The sequence below is a fragment of the Balearica regulorum genome, chromosome 1, assembly GCF_011004875.1.
Source record: "Balearica regulorum gibbericeps isolate bBalReg1 chromosome 1, bBalReg1.pri, whole genome shotgun sequence".
NCBI lineage: Eukaryota > Metazoa > Chordata > Aves > Gruiformes > Gruidae > Balearica > Balearica regulorum.
Window position 1 is genome coordinate 74,765,696 of NC_046184.1, and position 20,834 is coordinate 74,786,529.

Genomic DNA, 20,834 nt, shown 5'->3' on the forward strand with positions numbered 1-20,834 from the left:
ACTGAGGAACAGTTTCTGTCTTGGTCTCTTTGCTTAGAAGAGAAGGGTATCGATATCCAAAGTAATGGTACTTAGATGGAGCCAGACAGTCAGAAAGCAAAATCTTCTGATCTCTGCTGGTTTGAACCAGCTTTGGAGCAATGAGCTTGCATCGAAATCCTCCAGGTTCTTCTTTCAGTATATAGTAATGGTGTGTGCTAAAGAAAACAATGGTTCCTCACAAGAATTAAAAACAATCATAGAAATTATAAGTGGGCACCTGTTAAATCCAAATCAAAGATATTTGTTACAGTTGTCCTAAAGCTTGTGGCTCGCTTTGCTTTGCCTACAGCATTACAAACCAAAGTGGAAGCTTGATTGGTTGAGTAGCTGGGATATGTTTTATAGTTAGAAGGAGAAGATTCAAAGTGTGTCCATGGACGTCAACCTAATCTTTGTGTATCACCCTCTAGGAGCATCACCGGAAAATGTAACCCCAATCACTTCCTGTGGGACTTGCATCTGTCCCCACATTCAGCAATGATTTTTTCCCCCTGCAAAACCCTCTAATCACAGGAACAGATTAGCAGTCAAGGGGCACTCTGGACTCACAGCACAGCCCTTCTTCTCAGCACGCCACCATGTTTGATTTTAAAAGCAATGAGTTTTATTTTCAGATTTTGAAAACTCCCTAGTTTGAAATACAGAAAATGTTTCGATGAGATCAGCCTGGCGTAGATACTTGCATACCTTTATGACCAAGTCCGCCAGGCTCACAGACCTAAGCTACCATGCCTTCTCCAGGGAGCAGCCCATGTTGCTGCCACTTGCCACCTCAGGACATACACTGATCAGGTGAAATAATCTGTGACTAAGGACACTCCAGGAGTCTCCCTGGCATTCAGATACACACTGACGCACTGCATCGGCCAACGGTTCTCTTCCCCCTCCCCATAACGGCAACACCATTAAGGGTAGGATGCTCCCCCACATCGCCTGATTGCTTTCTGCCAGCTTCCATCAACAAATCTCTATCACCACCAGTCCCCAGCGGATTCAGTGAGAAGTGTGTCCTTCCCAGCCTTCACATGGGACCTGGCTGTAGCGATGGAGCCAAACATTCCTCAGTACTGGGAAACGTGTTAAATAATGCTCACTGGAAGCTCAGTTGTGTTCACAGTATTTTCCACAAAGCTTGCTCTGTGAACTGCAGAGCAGTATGGGTCCAGAGTGCAATATGGCAAAGGTTAGTTAAGATATCAATGGCCGCTTCCCAAAAAGGAGGGCGGTCGATCAACCTTGACCCTTAACATCAGCAATCTGCTTCAAAGGCAGTGGCTGGAGGCCTGTGACTGTACTAGAGCGCATGAGCAGAAGTGTGTTTCTGTAAAACCAGCAAAAATGCATTCAGTCTGTCTTCAGAATTACAATAATTTTTAACACGGTAAATGGTGGGATCATGTAAGTGAATGTCTAGGTGGGAGTGGGAGAGATTAATTTGTTCTTTAGCAGAATTCAGTGTAAGCAATGTCCAGACATGGGGGATTCAATTAGTACAGTACCTTCTCTGAGTACGACATGCATATGAGGAAACCTGGAATTGACTCCTAAAGAGGTAATCAGTCCCGCAATTGTGGAACTACTTTGGAAGTCATTAAAGGTATTATAAGTGTTTCTATGTGAAGCACTCCTGAAAAACCTACTGTAATACAATACATTATACTATACAGGACTACTATAAAAATCTTTGTACCAAGGTAAATTGCAGTGGCACACATCACTCTTCAGGCAGATATGCTACAGTCTGTCATTACAGGGGGTGATTGCACGAATGTAGAAAACTCTTCAGCATCAACGTGGCCTTACACTCGTCTCTGGAGAGGTGTTAGGCTGACAAAGAAGTATTCACTTATTCAGACATACAATGAACAAAATCCATGCAGAAAAATCTTAGGACTACTAAATTTTCTGAACAGTTAACGAGATCAAAGAAATTGTCCTTATTGCACGGAAATTCACCTACTGATAAAAATCATTGTCCATGTGTCATACGAACTTCCAATTCTATATATTTTTGCTTGCATTTGGAAGGCATTAGCTGAATGGTCCTTGTGGAAGACAGACTTCTGCTTATCCATGAATGGTGTACAAACTGGATTCTAATGGAGCAGGAACTGTTTAAAAATATTTCTTTTGACAATTTAAATATGAAATGAGAAAGGATCTCTGACAAAAATGGTTTAAGATGTTCTTTCCTTTTTTCTTTTTCTTTAAGATTATATGTCAGCAAGATGATGACAGAGATCCTGTGACGCCTTCCCAAGAGTTACACTGACACAGTGGGAAAATGGAACCATAGTGCAAGGATATGAAGAGGGCACAGGAGGGAGGGAAGGTCCTTCCCAAGCCAGGTCCTTCACCAGAGCCAGATGTGCGTATCATGTAAGTACTTTATTGCTCCATTTTTGTCTTATCACTTCAGTTAGCAGCTGTTGTTTCTTCTGAACTTTTTAATGAGCCAGAGCTATCAATGCATTTTAGTTGTTACAAACTGAGTGCTATTACTTACCTAACTGCAACATTTTATAACCATTTGTTTCCTCTGACATCAAAGAAATTCACAAAATGAGGTCATCACATTTCACTATGGTCCCAAACACTGAAACACAGACTCCAGTCCACCAAGACGCAGGTTTGCAGGAAGAAGCTCCATTTGTTCACTTGCCGTGGCTCCCAGATACGCTTTCTTCTTCAAGCTTCCACATGCCTGTGTAAGCAGTTGGAGATATTGGGGTTACCTACACATACAAGTGCCCCAAAATAGAGGGTAAATCAAGATTATTTTGAAAATGTGGGCTATTATGAGTTAATGAGAAAGTTTCATTTAAAGAGGAAAGGGTTTCCATCCCGTTACCTCTTCCACCAACACTAGGAACTTCAACTGCAGGTGATCACTGTGCAAACTTGTGCACACATGCATGTGACGTATATATATATATTTTTTATTCACTACATTATAAAACCCTTCATTATTATGGATGTGTTATCTTTATAACACTGTATAATCTTTAAGCAAAAATTAAACAGAAACTAGGCCTAATGCCAAAAATAAGGAGTCATTCCTTCACATAAAACTGGGGTAAAAGAAGCTTGCAGAACTGCCAGTCCAAGATCATTTTTCTTTATTGTGTGATGTATTTTCCCTTCAAATGGTAAATCCAGATGAATAAGCACAGAATTAAAACATAGGTGGACCAGAATTTTAATTCAGCATCTGCCAACATTGTGTGTATGTCAGCACTTCGTGATTTCCAGCAGATGAATTCAGCTCTCTGTATTTTGCAAAACTGGACCGCTAATTCTTGTTTCTCCATTACAGCCATGTGAAATAATGAACATATCTATCCTGCAGTCTGATGACCTTATCTACCAGGTGTGATGCAGTGACATAAGATCACCCTTTACCTTATGTTCTCCTGCCACCAGGCCTATATCCCATATTCTTGCAGTGTAATGGGCTCCTTCCCTTCCTAGGTTTTATTTTTCATTATGTTTACTGCCTTAGGACTACAGCCATCATCATAGAATTCATAGAATCATTTAAGTTGGAAAAGACCTTTAAGATCATCAAGTCTAACCGTTAACCTAGCACTGCCAAGTCCACCACTAAATCACATCCATCAGGCCACCAACATTTTGCTGTAGGAAAGGGTTCCATTAATAGTGTTTTTCAAGTGAGATCTCTGTCTGTAATCAGGTTTAACTGCAGTTTTGGAAAACAGAAACAGCAGTGAAGTCCTATCTACTTTCATGTGTTTTGGGAAGATGATGGGACAGATACAAGCAGTGGAGTATCTCAGACTTATCTAATTACAGACTTTGTATACAAACCAAAAGTTAAAGTAAAAAGGTACACACAAAAATATGTTGTAATTGTATGAAGGTTACCAGGCAAATTTATTTAGACTGTGTCCCTTAACAGTATGGTTTGTTTTTCTGGAAAACTGTGCTTCATCAAAAATGCCAACGTTGCCAGACTAGAGCTGAACTTTGAAACTGCGACTCGTCACTGGGAGACTTCCTGTGTGACCTTGGGGAGATCTTTTCACCTCTCTGTGCCTCAATCCTCCATCATCTGGAACAACAAATAAGTAAATAACTAAGGGCAGGAAGAGGCAATAATCTTCCGCCATCCTGCACCTACCTTGTCTGTTTAGATTGCAAGAGCTTCAAGGAGGGGATTAAATACCCTGTGCTTTTAACACTGTGAGTGAAATGAAGCCTGATCTAAAGGAGGGCCCAGGAGAGCTGTTGTAACATCTGGTAAATGGTCTGGTCTGCTTTTAAAAGGTTTAAGATCTTGCAAATAGGAAAGTGGCATTTTCCTCTATATTTAATTACAAATGCTACTACGATAATTGATTGCTGAATGCGCGTAAGGAGAGAGAGGGATCCTGTCCAAAGACAGCATAATGCAGCGGTGAACGTTCCTCACAACAGGCACTGGCAGGACAAGCACAGCCCCTTGGTTCTGGTTCAGGAATGAAAAAACCTTGCTCTGATCCTTCCCTATCCTCTCCTGCACCTTTTCTTCTTCCTTTCCCCTTATTTCCTTAAAGTTCAGCTGTGTGTGTTCCCTTTTTGATTATACAGGATAGATTTTCTTACCCTTACATTTCATTGTGTAACTATTATTTACCTATAGCTGCCGTTTCAGCTGTAGTTAGCAAAGTCTTGAAATTTATTTTCTTCTAGCAAACTGCTACTTGAAGTGTCATATGTACTGCTTAACTCATTTCTTTCCCTCCAGGGGACACTTTGCAATGACAAACAACATAAAGAAGCAAAGTTGGTCATGGTTAGATAGTCATTTAAAGCCAGCATGAATCTGTAGCACTGTCCAGAAAAGCAGGTTTCACTTTTTCCTCACCACTCGTGCTCACCACCTCTCTCGTGCTGGCAGCAGCGTTTGTTTGGTTGCTTGGTGAGCCAGAGGGAATTAATCCAGTTATTACTAACTTGCCAAAATACTTGGCAAAAAAAAATCAACAAAACCTTAAACCGGCCACAACAACATAAAAAAGGTAACCATAGTCTCAGACAGGAAGGGCTAAACTCTCTGCCTAGTCACATTTAACCCAGTGACTTCTTTGGGAGAACTGTGGAATCTAACGTTCTGTTTTTCCTCTTGTGAGAGATCACGTGGAACGAGGAACCTAAAGCTTTCTTTTTTTCCCCAGTGAAACTAAATGTGCACAATTCAGTGTTTTGCCTCTACTTTCTTCCTTTACAGCTAGAAATAAGTATCATTACCGCGTTAGGAGAAAATATTCTTTGCTATTCTTTCCTATTTCGCATGCATTGGTCCTGCAGGAATTTCAACAAATCTCTTCCTTCTTCTCTGCTCAGCAACAGTGGCAAATTGTACACCCAAATTTTCAGTTTATCTGTTCCATAGGTCAGAGGAAAAGCGTGTCATATAATCTGATTTTTACTGTTACTTACAGTGATGGATGTGCTTACTACTGTAACAAGGCACAAAACTCCATTCACGCTCCAGGGACTCATTCCACAGGTCCTACATATCACAATTTTTAAGTAATGCTCTACTGGGATATGGCAAAATAGTCAGAGAGAGTGTGGTATGGATAGGGCTGAAGTAGATGGAGGGGGAGGAGGAGTGGTTGCGGCAGTGCATCAGGTTACATTCCTTGGTCCCACCAAAGCATTTGTGTGTGACTCCAGGCATGCCATTGTCCCATCAGGATTTGTTCAACCACAAAAAATTCAGCTGAAGTCAGCTGCAGGGCAAAAATCAGAGAGCATAAAAATCAGATACCACAACCTCAGCAACATTGCCCAGAAGAAGATCACATAAAAATTATTTTTGCACAACTTCTTGCTTGCAGTGATTCCTCTGCACATTCCTTCTAGCTAAGTTTATGGTCCTGTGAAACACAGATAATGGCTTCCCCATCTTGTTATCTAATTGTGAAGGTAAACTCAGAGACACTTGTGAGACCACAGAATCATGGAATCATTTTGATTGGGAAAAACATTGAAGATCATCGAGTGTTAATCTACCACTGCCAAGTCCACCACTAAGCCATGTCCCTAAGCACCACATCTACACATCTTTTAAATACCTCCAGGGATGGTGACTCCACCACCTTTCTGGGCAGGCTGTTCCAATGCCTGACAACCCTTTTGGTAAAGGAATTTTTCCTAATACCCAATCTAAACCTCCCCTGGCACAACAGGCCATTTCCTCTTGTCCTTTTGCTAGTTACTTGGGAGAAGAGATCAAGACCCACCTGGCTACAACCTCCTTTCAGGGAGTTGTAGAGGGTGATAACATCTCCCCTCAGCCTCCTTTTCTCCAGGCTAAACAGCCCCAGTTCCCTCAGCCGCTCCTCATAAGACTTGTGCTCTAGGCCCTTCACCAGCTTTGTTGCCCTTCTTTGGACGTGCTCCAGCACCTCAATGTCCTTCTTGTAGTGAGGGGCCCAAAACTGAACACAGTATTCAAGGTGCGGCCTCACCAGTGCCGAGTACGGGGGCACAATCACTTCCCTACTCTTGCTGGCCACACTATTTCTGATACAAGCCAGGATGCTGTTGGCCTTCTTGGCCACCTGGGCACGCTGCTGGCTCATGTTCAGCCAGATGTCAACCTTTTCTGCAGGCATCTTTCCAGCCACTCTTCCCCAAGCCTGTAGCGTTACCTGGGGTTGTTGTGACCCAGGTGCAGGACATGGCACTGAGCCTCATTGAACCTCATACAGCTGGCCTCGGCCCATCGATCCAGCCTGTCCCAATCCCTCTGTAGAGCCTTCCTACCCTCAAGCAGATCAACACTGCCGCACAGCTTGGTGTCATCTGCAAACTTACTGAGGGCACACTCAATGCTCTCGTCCAGATCATTGATAAAGACATTAAACAGAACTGGCCCCAGTACTGAGCCCTGGGGAATACCACTTGTGACCGGCCACCAACTGGATTTAACTCCATTCACCACAACTCTTTGGGCCCAGCCATCCAGCCAGTTTTTTACCCAGTGAAGCGTACACCCATCTAAGCCATGAGCAGCCAGTGTCTCCACGAGAATGCTGTGGAAAATGGGTGTCAAAGGCTTTACTAAAGTCCAGGCAGACAACATCCACAGCCTCTCCCTCATCCACTAAGCGGGTCACCTTGTCATTGAAGGACATCAGGTTAGTCAAGCAGGACCTGCCTTTCATAAACCTGTGCTGACTGGGCACAATTGCCTGGTTGTCCTATACATGCTGCATGATGGCACTCAAGATGATCCTTCCCTGGCACCGATGTCAGACTGACAGGCCTGTAGGTCCTCAGATGCTCCTTTTGGCCCTTCTTATAGATGGGTGTCACATTGGCTAACCTCCAGTCACTGGGACCTCCCTGGTCAGCCAGGGCTGCTGATAAATGATGGAAAGCAGCTTGGTGAGCACTTCTGCCAGCTCGCTCAGTACCCTGGGGTGGATCCCATCCCATCCCATCAGTCTCTGTGACAGCCACCACAAGAGCAGTGTTTGGATCACACCGTGGATGCCTACAGCACCGACCTACCGCCACTGACCACCCAGTCAGGGCTGCATGGCCGCTGCCGGCCTCGCCGGTTGCCGACACCGTCGCTTCACTCGCCTGCGCGCCCTCCCGCCGTCAGCACAAAAAAAGGGACGAGCCAAGGCAGCGATGCGAAGGCTCAGCGATGCTAAGGGTCAGCAATGGCCCCGCGCCGCTCCGGCCCGCCAGCGCCAGCAGCCGCATGGCCGTGCCGCGGGGCCGGGGGCGGCGGGGAGGGGTGAGCGGGGGCAAAGGGGGGACGGGGGAGGGAGCCGGGGGTGGGGCGGTGACACCCTTGAGCCTCCGTCCTTGGCGGGGATTGAGCGCGGCGGCCGCCGCCTCCCCAGTAGCGCCGGGGAACGCCCAGGAGGGCGCGGCGGGGGGCGGCCCGGTCCTGCCTGCAGGGTCCGCCCCTTCCGCTGCGGAGTCCTCAGTGCTCGCGAACTGGACGATAACGGCAGTTTTCGTCTTGTCTCTCCCCGCTCTGAGCCTTGCTGGTGGGTACGGAGAGAGCGGAGCTCCCTCTCTGGGATGGGGGATGCTGCAGGGTCCAGCCCAGCGTTCCCTTCCGCGGGGGGCTCGGTCCCGCCGGGGCCGGGCGCCTTCGCCCGAGGCCGAGCATCACCCCGGATGGTGCCTGGGGCGGGGGGCGTTGGCGGCCGGTTCCAGCACCGGTGGGATGCGGTGGCCGGGGCCAGGCTGCGGCTCCTGAGGGTTTGCGTGGAATGGCGGCTCCTGGCTCGGCCTCCGGCCGTGCGCGGAAACTCACTGGGCGACCTCGTGTGCCGGCCCCGGCCCCTCGCTGGTCTGCGGCTGGCGGGGTGGGGGCGGTTCCTCCGGCTGGGCGAGGCGGGGAGGAAGGGAGGGATGTGCGGGGGCACCCCGCGGGGCTGCGTGGGTTGAGCGAAGGGAGCCCCGGCGCCGCATGGAAACGTGCTGGGGAAATCCCAGCAGGCTCGCTGCTCCCAAACTGGTTCGTGGTTTTGTTACCAGCCCCACAGCCCTGATGGGCCTTTTGAAGAGAGTTGAATTCCAGAGAGCCATTAGCGCAGAAGGGCTTTCTCCCTTCTGCGGGGAGGCTCTGGAAACTCTGCGAACAGGATATTCTGTTATGTGCTGCGAAAATAGCCTTTGTCCCCTTCAGCCCCTCGCTGGGCACCAGCAAATGCAGGGAGGGATGGGAGCCAGAGCCCTGCGGCCCAGGAGAGGCTGTGTGGGCTGGTAACTCGTGGGCTGGAAGGAGCCCTGCGAGCAAGGGCAGCGTGCCCGTGTGTTGCCTTACGTACGCTGCCGTCAGCAGCCACTCGCAGCACTTCCATCGGCAAGTTTCTGGCTGTGGCAGATGACCTCTTCAATTCAGAGCATGCGTTTCAGTTCCCTCTGGCTTGCTTTGAACCAAATCTTTCCGTTTCTGCTTGCAGAACACCATGGCTACTCTCAAGGAGAAACTGATGACCCCCATCGCTGCAGGAGCCACGGTCCCGAACAACAAGATAACTGTTGTGGGGGTTGGACAGGTTGGGATGGCCTGTGCTATCAGCATCCTTGGAAAGGTACGGCTCAAGGACGTGGCGTTCAAGTTCCCACTGCTATAATGTTCTGTTTGTCTTAGCAAATTTCACTACAAACCGCCTGTTTGTCTTAGCAAATGGTGGGAAAATTGGTAGGTTAGTACAGGAATGTACTAATGGTAGGAATGTACAGATGAAGCATTTGTAGTTTGTGTAAGCCAGCAGTGACCTACACTGTTCATGGAAGGCTGACCTCCCCATTCAGTTTCTCCTTGTTCTCTCACCTTCCTGTCTCTGCTTAACAATAAATCTCTCAGTAGGCAGAGTTATTTTGCAAGCTGCTAGGAGAATGTAGTAAGCAATGGCTCTGAAGCCCCTGCCAAACTTTTCTTTCTAATTTTCTTATTCTTACACAACAAAGTAGGAGTTCACTTGGTGGGAGAGCTTTGCTGGGCAAAGAATGCAGAAATCTGTGTTAAATAGGGGATAGGAATCAGAACTATGTGTGTTTGCTTTTTTTTTTTCTTTTAATGCATGTGTGCTGCAGTAACTGAAAATACTTCTGTCCCCTTCAGTAGGCTTCTTTATTTCTCTTAAGCCTTCATTGCTTGGTTATATGTCTGTTGTGTCCAGAGTTCTCCAAAAAATGAAAAATAGAGGACTACAGTTAGAGGTTATTCTGACTCTTCCTGTTACTGGTTTCTGTGCTTTTTGAGGCAAATCTCATGTTGCAGTCTGAGCAAAGCAAAGGCTTATTATGCATTAAGGAGCTCTTGTACTTTGCCCTTTGTTTTTAGAGAACATTGTGAATGAGTTAAATTTGATTCCTCTCATGCTGCTTTTTGAAAAGACAAATGGGAGCTGCGGATCTTTTTAAAAGAAAGTATAATCAGATACGTTTTACTGACTTGCAGGGGCAGGTCTTAAATCAAGTAGCTCACAGTGAGATCAAAAATCTTGCATGTACTACTAAACCAGCTGTATTTTATTTGGAGATGATCCTTCCTCTGCCTATTATCTTGAGGATGCATGTTTTAAAGTGCTAGGGGTTTAATAATTAAATTTTTTTAAACATTTTCATTTGCTGGTATTCATGAACCTTGTGAGCAAGAAAAACTGACAGTAAAAAAAAGACCACAGTGAAACTAAGTACTGATGTGATGGTAACAAATAGTTTTTAAAACTATATAAACTAAAGGAGAAGTTTAATAAAAAAACAATGACAGTTCATTTAGGGATTTTATACTTTTAAGCAAATGTTTGCCTCTTGTAGTCTGAACTCATTTGTTTTTGAAGGAGTACTGTAACCTGTAAGGTTGGCAGTGAGGGAGTCAGGTGAAGTTAATTGTGAACTTCACTAAAATCTAGTATTCATCTGTGTTTAATACACTGCTCTAAGGAGGATCAAATTGCGCTTTCAGAAATCTAGGCACAAAGTTTTACTGTTAATGAGTTATATGCACTAAACCCAGAGTGAAAACACGTTTTAAATTTTTCAAGCTTGGATTATGGCATGGAGTTTATCTCAACCAGGCTTCTGGTCTCTCTCACAAGTATAAGCTGCAGTATAAAACATTTTTATAACAAAACATATGATTCTTGTCACTGAATTAGATGTGGCTTTGACTTGTACAGGATGTCTTTTTGTTACATCATGTCATAAAATTTTGTACTTAATTTCCTGTATTTTAATATGTAGATGCAGTTGGGTGTTAGATGGCTTTGAATTTTATAAAATTAAACTGTGATAATACTGATTTCAGTTTACTGGTGTTGTATTTAATATAAATTTGAATGATATTAAAACTTCCATGTTGGTTATTTTTAGCTCCCTGTCAGTTAGAAACAAGTCGCTGATGTTGCCATACTGTTTTAGAAATGGAAACATCTCCCCAGTCACAAGTCAGCTGCTTTCAATGAGAATATTTTAAGCTGCATTTGGTGATTGTGTAGACTTCATTCCTGTGCATGCTAATAATGAGCTGAATACTTCTCTAGGCAACACTGATGCAAATTCATGAGATTAGTCATTGGAGTTACTCCAGGTGCTCCTCTGTTCCAGTGAGAACTGGGTCCTTGAACCTACGGAGTCTGGTGAATATTGGTTGCAAGGTCTAGACTGAAAGTTGCATATTGTTAGACTGTGTGTATAAATCTATCCATAATAGCACATGTAATTCTTTTTTCAAATTCTGATTACGCTAACTTCTTAGTTTAACACTAGTGACTTCAAATGAAGATACTTTTTCATAATGTTTAAATAACTGAGACTTTAATTTTATCCTGCAGGCTATTTTGAGAACAGAGCAAGTGCAGATACAGATTCTTACAGTTTTTCCTTCAGCAGTTGATCAAATCAATTGTGAAAGGAAACGATGCAGAAAAGCAATAAACTCTAACATGATTTTAAAGTATGATATGAAAGACTTAAATATACCTGCTGATAAATATGTTTTTCCACAGGAAAAATAGTGCATATTGTTGTTGTATGTTTAAAGTAGTTTAGTTGACGCTAATAATATTTCCATGTGAAGTAATGAGTGTTACCTTTTTATATAAAATTTAAAAAAAGCTTGCTTGCAGTAGTATTTTCAATAGCATAAAAATGGCTTAACTGCTTTCAAATGGAGTATAGGTACCTAGGAAAATAGAAGCAGTAATTTGGATCTCAGTATAATTTACTGAATAATAAGCCTTTAATTTTAGTAGAATTTACAAGGGTAGTAAACAGTTCTGTCAAAAGGCGGTAAAACTTTGCATTATAGCAGAATGCCTTTTTCCTCCACCTCCATATTTCACTATTTTCCTGTTCTGAGACTATATGACATTATCTCCCAACTTAACCTGTCTGGACAACAGGCATATGTGGCTACATCTGTTCTGCAAAGTAAATATAATGTAGTAGCTCTAGTAGAGAAAAACTAGGTAAAGAATCTGTTTCTTCTTGATACTGTTTTTAGTATTGTGGAAAATAAGTCTGTTCCCATTCTATTTTTTGTGAAATGAATTGGTTGAAGGAGTGTTACAAGAGAATACTTATTTGATAATTATGTGGTATGTTGTATGAGGTATTTAAATGTTTAAAATAGGCATATTTGGATAGATTTAGAGGCTTTGCTATGACTCTGAAACATGCAACATTTTTCTTAAGATAACTGAATCACACAGTGCCTTACTAGCAAAGGGTTGGCTGTGTACTCTAATGTCCCACAAATAATATCTTCTTTGGAAATTCTAAACAAATCTTACAGACCTGTGCTGTAATAGCCTCTGACTTTGTTACTGTGAGATACATCAGAACACCAAGATGGTGCTGTCCTACTGATTTACCTTTGGAGAAGAGATGCTTTCAAATGTGTAACATGTTACTTTAAAATGTAATATAGCTTGACTCAGGAATAACTTTAAAATGCAAGTTAACTGCTTCATTGACTCCTTCAAATCGTCTTGTTTTAGGGTCTTTGTGATGAGCTTGCTCTGGTTGATGTTTTGGAAGACAAACTAAAAGGAGAAATGATGGATCTACAGCATGGGAGCTTGTTCCTTCACACTCACAAGATTATGGCAGACAAAGGTGAACCTCAGTTTCTTTTATTTAATACTGATACTCTGTGAGTTTGCTTAATAGTGGAGCATTAGTTGTGTAATCCAAAAGAACTCTTAAGGATTTGGCATTCACAAGTTTAAGTATATGAATCGAGGTGAGATTTTGGATGAGCACCATAACAGTGGGAGTGGCTATTATTAATCTGGGCTTTCTCTTTCATCTCTAATGGCCACTCTACAGTTTTGGGCTTGTTGAGTAAAATTGATTTTAATGAAACTAGTACCTCTTTGACATAGAAGAAATAGTATTGTTATTTCGATAGTGGAAATGAGATTCAGGGGGGTTGAATGTACTCTCAAGACCCACATACTGATAGAACAATGTAAGAGGTGCTGCTGGCTTTAATGTTGGTGTCTCATGTTTTCTGAGTTTGAATGTATGCTGAGTGGAGAAGCTACCCGTAATACCTGTATGAACACAATGCTATTGAAATTAGTAATAAGTCTATTTAACACATTCTATATCTTCTCCTCATGCTCTGTTGTAGACTATGCTGTCACAGCCAACTCCAAGATTGTGGTAGTAACTGCAGGAGTTCGTCAGCAAGAGGGGGAGAGTCGTCTCAACCTGGTTCAGAGGAATGTGAATGTCTTCAAATTCATCATTCCTCAGATTGTCAAATACAGCCCCAACTGCATCATCCTGGTGGTTTCCAACCCAGGTAAGGCAGTCTTTTCCTGGAACATCTACAAACTCCATTTGTCAGAAAACTAGTGTTTTATTTTATCAGTCTTCTCAACTACAAATTGAATGTTGAAAACTAATTGCTTTGTGTGGACCTCAGCCATGTGGTTGCTAACAGCAGATTACAAACAAATACTCTCTACTTTCTGATGCTCTCACGGTGTCCATATTTTAAAAGCATGCCTCATGGTAAGTACTTCAGTTCTCTACATACTTTGGCTTAAAGAGTAGGTAGTTAAAAATTTTTATCTCTGAAGGACACTTCCATTTTGCTTTTAAATTGTTTGTAAATCATAACTTTCTTTTGTGTCTAGATATGATATGGCCATTTTTCAGGATGAAGAACTTACCTTGGCGATATTTTCAGCAAAAAAGAATTTACATGCTGAAGCCTGTGGTGGGGGAAAGGCTAACTGTACTACATAGTTCATTTAGATTAAAAAGACTTAGAGCCAATTACACATATTTGTGTGCTCATTTGCAAGCATCTCACTGCACTGGGACAGCTTGGATATTTGGATGTCTAAAGCTGACTGTAAACGTTCTGATGTGCCTTGTAGGGTGTCTCTGTAGCGCCATCTTTGCTTGATTCAGCATCTGAGTGAAGCCATTACAGAGCCCTGGCAATGAAGTGACACTGCTTTTAAAGATAAGTTGGCAGTGTCAAACCAGTACATGTAAAGCTAGCAACTCAGCTGGTGGTTGAGTAATTAGGTGGTGTACAATTAGTACTACTGAGTACTAGTGTAGCGAGCAAGTGGCTACTGTGCAAGTACAAAAATTTACAGCAATTTTAAACACTTATCTACAAATCTGAGGCAAAGATCAAATTGTTCTTGTTCTAGCAAGGCTGAATTCAAACTGTATACCTCTCCAGTAGAGCAGCTGCAGGAGGAGAACTGCATGTTGCTCTTTCAGAACTATTTTTATAATGCTTTGTTTTCTCAGTGTGTGGATTTTTTTCCACTAGTCTAATATAGCGGAAGTTTTTTTGAATTTATTAGAAGGGACTTTGGGGTGCCAGAGCATCAGGGCTGTCTGCTGCATAGGTGTTGGTGTGTGACCTTGATGTCCTTCCCTGTTTAACTGCTTCAGATCTGTCTGGGCTCTAGCTTAGCACAGTCCACAGCTTCTCCTGAGTGGAAAGCCCTACTGTAGGCAAACAATGAGATTATAAAGCAGCACTCAAAAAGTCTGGGTGTATGTCTTGGCACCTGACTCGAAAGCCAGACTGTCCAGAGCAAATGTAGCTGTTTGATAGGGAGGCGCTCTGTAGTCTGTACAGAAGCTGCCTCGACTGAAGCTGTAGGGAAACTATGCCTGACAAGCATGCTGGTTGTAACAGCAAGGTGTGAACTGTACGGAGATGACATGCTTTTGGTGCCAGAGCAGAGCAAATGATACAACTTCAGATTAAGGACACAAATATATTCCGTCCTGAGAACTAGCTGGCTTTTGAGAGTTTTGGAGCTATTATTATTGCAGTCTGTTTATTGTTCTGTTGGACTGATGTTTGTCTCTCTGCTCACATACTTTTCTCTCTGCCCCAACTTAGATTTGGTGGTTGGTTTTTTTTTTCCCCCTAAAACTGTATTTTTAGAGCCACATTCAGCCAAAGCATAGAGCTCATCTAGCTTTTCACGCTGCAGAGGTAATTAGTGCAAAAACTGCTTAATGCACAAATTTGTTTAAGAAACAAACATGAAGTAGTTACCAACTAGAGATAGAATATGTAAATCTCAAACAGGTTTAACTTTCAATTGCTTTACATCTTATTGTGATGATGAAGTGGAAGGTAATGTTACTTCAGGAAACTGCTTGAATGTTTTAGCCACATGAAGAGTTCAGTCCCAATTCTGGATGCTCTAGGGGTTTATCTGTGACAGAAAAAGTGCCTCCAACTTTAGCTGGTAGGATACTAATCTCCAAAGACCTTCGTCAATTTTTTGAACAGTAGCTGGATGGGTCCTAAATTTCAAGCACTCAAACTTAAAATACTGTGACCAATGAGCCCAACTGTGTTTTCAGTCCTCCTGATTGTGTACAGCAAATTAATTGTTGAAGCATTCTTCTTGATCTGTGTGAATGGTTTAATTTACTATGCATGTTCCTCTTTTCAGTGGATATATTAACCTATGTCACATGGAAGCTGAGTGGCCTGCCAAAACACCGTGTGATTGGAAGTGGCTGCAATCTAGACACGGCTAGATTTCGCTATCTGATGGCTGAGAGACTTGGTATCCACCCAACCAGCTGCCATGGCTGGATCTTGGGAGAACATGGTGATTCTAGTGGTAAGGAGCAGTTCTGACCACCTTGGAAATAAGCTGTGCAGTGTTAAAGGTGGAGGCTTAAAGGGTGTTATAAAACTCTGAAAAAACAGATGCAGCTGAGCTTGAGTAACTAGCACTTTGATGTATTTCTATGAAGATTAGAGTTGAGACAAGTCCAGGAAATGTAGCTATACTTTTTTAATAAAAGTGATTGTGGCTGTATAATTAAACCGTGAACTGAAAAGGCCAAGTTTGTTAGCTAAAGTTGTGTCCTAAAAACTATAGTTTACTGCTTCTGTTTATCCTCAGTTTTTGGAGTATCATAACATAATCCATAGCATGGTTCTTCTCTGAAAGCAGTATTAGCTCTTGTTAGATCGGTGGCAGAGCTTGTTGCAAGTAGTAGAAAAAGCTAGCAATCCAGATTCAGGCTAACAATTAACCCTTTATTTTGTGACTTTTCTCCATGCTATTTAAGAGAAGATGTTTTTTAAAACCATGTGAAATCAGAGAAGCTTATTTGTCTTAATTCAGTTTGTGTATCTCAAATCTGAAATGATGCAGCAGAACATCTGCGTAGATTGGTATTGCTTTCTATTTTAGTGCTGTGTATTTCTAAGGGAGCCACCTCTTCAGTGTCCCATTGCATTTTATCACAGTGTCTAACGAACAACAGTATTTACCGAAGCAAGCCCTGCACTGTAACGAAAGCAGACCTTGGCTGAGCATACACAGAGCTCATTTTGCTTCAGTGTTATAGCTGCTTTTGCTTTGAATTAACTAAAATTTCCTAGTTACTTCACAGGAACAGAGAATGAATCTGTCTGTAAGCTTCCAATATGAAGGGAGATGTGCAAATTCCTCTCGATATTCTAAGTTTGCATATTGCTCCCCTTTATTCAGTGAAGTAAGAGTAGAATTCTTGAAGGCTAACACTGATACTGATTAGTGGAACAGCAAATACATACTTGCTGCAATTTTTGAGTAAAATTAGTTTTAAAAGGCTGAACAGCTAAGATGTGCCTTTTTGCTAGAATTTGAGCTTTCTGACTTCAAATGTAGCTGTCTACACCTTCCAAGGACTGAAAGTTCTGTTGTTCATGTGTTGCAATTGACTTATTAATGTGTCAGTACTAAAACAGTTTCATATTTGACCCCCAGATTTCTCAGAATTAACTGTAGTTAAATGAAAACTTAAAATCTGCCTGAAACATTATTGTGGTTCTGGCTGCTACTACTTTGTTTCTAGTTATCTTAGATCGGAAAAGTAGAGGGGGAATTGAAACTTATGTCCCCTCTCTGTTACAGTGGCTGTTTGGAGTGGAGTTAATGTGGCAGGCGTTTCTCTCCAGGAGCTGAATCCTGCCATGGGAACTGACAAAGATGGTGAGAACTGGAAGGAAGTCCACAAGCAAGTGGTTGAAAGGTACAGTGTCTGGAGGATAATAAGGTGGATATATGTGATGCTGAAAATAGCTAGTCTGCACACTGCCTCCTTGTCATTGCCTCTCCATTCTGCTGCAGGTTTCATGCCTTTTTATTTAGACGGTTGCATGAGTAAGTGGGACTACTCTCTTAAACATAGAAGTGCAGGACTTCAGTTGGTAATCTTTATCCTGCAGTGAGAAAAGCTATGGCATAACATAAAACTATGGCATAACATATCCGCTTTAGTACTGCATCGCTTAGAGCCGTGTGCACTTGTTTTCTCACAAGTGGCTTCTTAAATGGTTAACTTTCTTCAAAGGGCACAAGACTCTAGAAGGTAGTATGTTTCTGTGAGCAGAGGGTTGCAGTTGGTTTGGGGAAAACTTTGTTCGTTGATTTACGGTAACTATACCTGTTGCTAAATCACTTGTCTCACTTGTGAAATAAGGACTGCACTGGTATAAAGTGCATGCAGATGTTAGTTTTAAAAATTAGGATGTGTGTGTAGGTAGTGCATGGCTTTGACTCTAAATGTTTACCTATTCCAAATGTACTCGGAATGATTGTGCCACTGACTTGAATAGAGAACTTGTTCAGTTGTAGGTGTCTGGTTTTTCTGTTTGAGAGCTGTTCATAGATGGAAGCTATTTTTCTTTTCAGCTAATCCTGTGAGAAAATTGAGGGCTTCTTTATTATGCATATGAGATAATGTAGACTTACATGTTTCAGCATTAGAGGATAAAGTGTAACTCTCTGACATTTTAATTCCAAAACTTAAAATATGTGCCACAGGAGTTTCAGATTTTTTTTTAAATGGGAAACATCCATTCTTTGTAAGACTTAGCATTCAGACAGTGTCCTGAAGGCATCTTAATGCAACTGTATTTCAATATTTCCTTAGTGCCTATGAGGTAATCAAACTTAAGGGATACACAAACTGGGCCATTGGCCTTAGTGTTGCTGACCTCTGTGAGACCATGCTGAAGAACTTGTGCCGGGTTCATTCAGTCTCAACACTGGTAAAGGTAAGAAATGATGGCTAATTGGATACTCTGTTTTGTTGCTATAGAGAAGCTAAATAGTCTCAACTAGCAAGGTGCTGAACAAAGGAAGCTTTGTGAAATACTATTTTGAATTTAAAATGGGAGCGTACTATTGCAATTTTATCTAGTCTGACCTCTTAGCCTACCCTTCTCACAAGTATGGAGCTGAAACTAAGTTTTCTGTACTCTACCCAGTGTTGTACTACCCTTGTGTAAAGTTTGCCATGTGTGGCATGCAGATTTATTAAAAGGAAGTTTCAGTGCAAAAACGGAAAACTCCATGGAGGCCCAGCTGCGATTCCATGAACTACTTACTGCCTAGCAAAGGTGCTGTGGAAAAGAGCTTTGTCCTTTTAGAGCTGATCTAACTGGCTGCATCTAGTCTGCACCAGCTCTATAACCTCTGGTGCAGCAAGGACTCGGAGCAGGCTGAACTTACTGCTCCCTCTACAGCTGGAAAAAAGGCCTGCCATAATCCTGTGTCTTTGAATTTTGTCAGCTACTTGCTGTATATAAATAAGTAAGGGTTTTGGAGGTGGGGTTTTTGAAATCAACCATCTCGGTATGGCCAATCATTTGGTCTAAAACAGCTCTGTACTTTTTCTTTTCCTCAAATACATTGTGACTGCAAATTGAATTTTCTGCAGGCTTCAAAATGATGAAGTCTTAAGCTCTGCTGTCAGAAGCCTTCCTGCTGTATAAACTAAAAGCAGATCTTGGGTGATAGGTTCATGTCCAAGTGATCTATTTTGTTTGTGGCAGGGCATGTATGGTGTTGAGAATGATGTCTTCTTGAGCCTTCCTGCTGTCCTAAGTGCCTCTGGATTGACAAGTGTCATCAACCAAAAGCTGAAGGATGATGAGGTGGCTCAGCTGAAGAAGAGTGCGGATACATTGTGGAACATCCAGAAAGATCTCAAAGATCTGTAACTCATGAATGTTAAATTCCAACAATAGAAGAACAGCATGTTGTGTGCAATTGTGGGCTCTACTCACTATACATCTCTATGGTTAACATTTAATGCTCTTCCAGACTGAGCTTTGTCCACAGTAGCTAAACTTATGCTTGCTGTAACGCACAGACCTTATGAACAAATAAAGCAACCTTCAGGCATGTTTTGTTGTCCTAGTGATTTATTTTCAGTATTTAAATTATCTAGCTTACTCTGGCATTCTCCTTTAACGTTTGCCACAGACTACATGGAAGTGTAGACACACATGTCTTTTCAAAAGAAAAACAATGTAGTAATTGCCTGTGGTGGGATTTCACTAATACAACCTTACTGGAAGCCTTTTCTGTATGATTTAGTTTGAATCCAGGTGCTGACTAAGTGTAGTTCATTCCCAGACTTGTTTCTGATACAGTACTTCCTATTTTTTGCTGATGGGTAGAGGAAATGTAATGGGGATTTGTCTCAAGGCCACCTGCCAAAAATATGCCAACATTAAGATTCTGTATGCCACTGGCCTAGAAAAAGGGTCCTGTAGAGCCTTTTCTCTTCTGAATTCAATTACTTATCTGTTATTGGTGTCTAGTTTTAATGATGTTTAGAACAAACAAGATTCTTTTCTATTTGATTACCAAAATCCAAATTTTTATAGAGTCCCATGGTAATCTTGTTAACAAGTAGAATTGGGCCTTTGATCTCTAAATTTCAGCATGATTGTTTCACAAGTGCTTATATACTTGGGAGGAGGGAGAACAGATTTAAAAAACCAAAAATCCCAGAGTTTTATTTCTTAATCACTTACAATTACGGAGTAGATATTAACCATGAGATAACCAATACTGGCTTGACATGCCTAGAACAGCTCAACCTAAATATCCAGGGGACAAACAGTATCAAATCCATTTATCATAATTCAGGGGCCTGTAAGTCTTGTTTCACTTGTTATGAGAGGGGGAAACTATAGTTTCTGCTTTTGCAACTCAGTATGGAGAGTTTACTGGAAGGCTTTCCACACCTGGATAGATTAGCTAAAGTTCCTGCTGAGAACTGCTCATGATCAGCTGTCATGAGGTAAATGGCATACACTGCTGCTGCTTGCAGGAGGCACCCATTGGCAGTTTTCACCTGAGCATGTTTAGTTGGCTACCTCACACAGTTCCTTCCTTGCTTTGTTCTGACACTGTTCTTAGTTAAATAATTCAAAGCTATGTTGTGGGATGTTATCTTGCAGGATTCTTAAGACTGATGTGCATGAAGAGGCATCAGTTATCTTAGAGGACAGGGAGTGGACCTTCCTTTCTGATAGTGAATCTTGATTTTTTTTTTTTTTTTTTTTAAAGATTACTTGGCTACAATAAAACTGGGTTTTGTCCCTGATTGCATCTGTGTGGATCCCTCGCCCATTAAAGTATATGGTCATACCTTGTTCTGTAGTCAGCAGACAGGCTCAAAGCAGGTTGGGACATCTTGAAAGGAACATGGTAATCAGTTGAGCTGGGATGTTGAACATAGTAATCCTGAACTGGGAAGCAACTGTCACCTAGTGTCTGCCAACTACTCCTTCAATCTCCTCTGAGTCCACAGCAGTTTTTTTTTTTTTGTGAGTGGTCATAAGGCTCAACAACAGTATGAGATCTTTTGTGCCTAGACATTAAGTAACCAGAAAGCTAATGGCAATCTCTACTACAAAAAAGTGTGGTCTGTTATAAAAAAGCGAGTGGATATAGATAAAGCGGGGAACTGAAAGAATGAGGAAGGAACATTATTTTGCA

General features: G+C 42.2%; 1 protein-coding gene across 1 annotated transcript in view; it reads left to right on the plus strand.

The window, feature by feature from the left end:
• The window catches only part of LDHB (lactate dehydrogenase B), a 55,981-nt gene extending 36,755 nt beyond the window's left edge, over positions 1 to 19,226 (plus strand). Inside the window, exons 2-9 of the mRNA XM_075758847.1 lie at positions 8,034 to 8,063; positions 8,988 to 9,119; positions 12,534 to 12,651; positions 13,172 to 13,345; positions 15,489 to 15,662; positions 16,950 to 17,067; positions 17,971 to 18,094; positions 18,875 to 19,226. Of these exons, the coding sequence (XP_075614962.1) occupies positions 8,994 to 9,119; positions 12,534 to 12,651; positions 13,172 to 13,345; positions 15,489 to 15,662; positions 16,950 to 17,067; positions 17,971 to 18,094; positions 18,875 to 19,042 (1,002 nt within the window). The 5' untranslated portion in view covers positions 8,034 to 8,063; positions 8,988 to 8,993 and the 3' untranslated portion in view covers positions 19,043 to 19,226. The remainder of the gene's footprint in view (positions 1 to 8,033; positions 8,064 to 8,987; positions 9,120 to 12,533; positions 12,652 to 13,171; positions 13,346 to 15,488; positions 15,663 to 16,949; positions 17,068 to 17,970; positions 18,095 to 18,874) is intronic.
• The last annotated feature ends 1,608 nt before the right edge of the window (positions 19,227 to 20,834 follow it).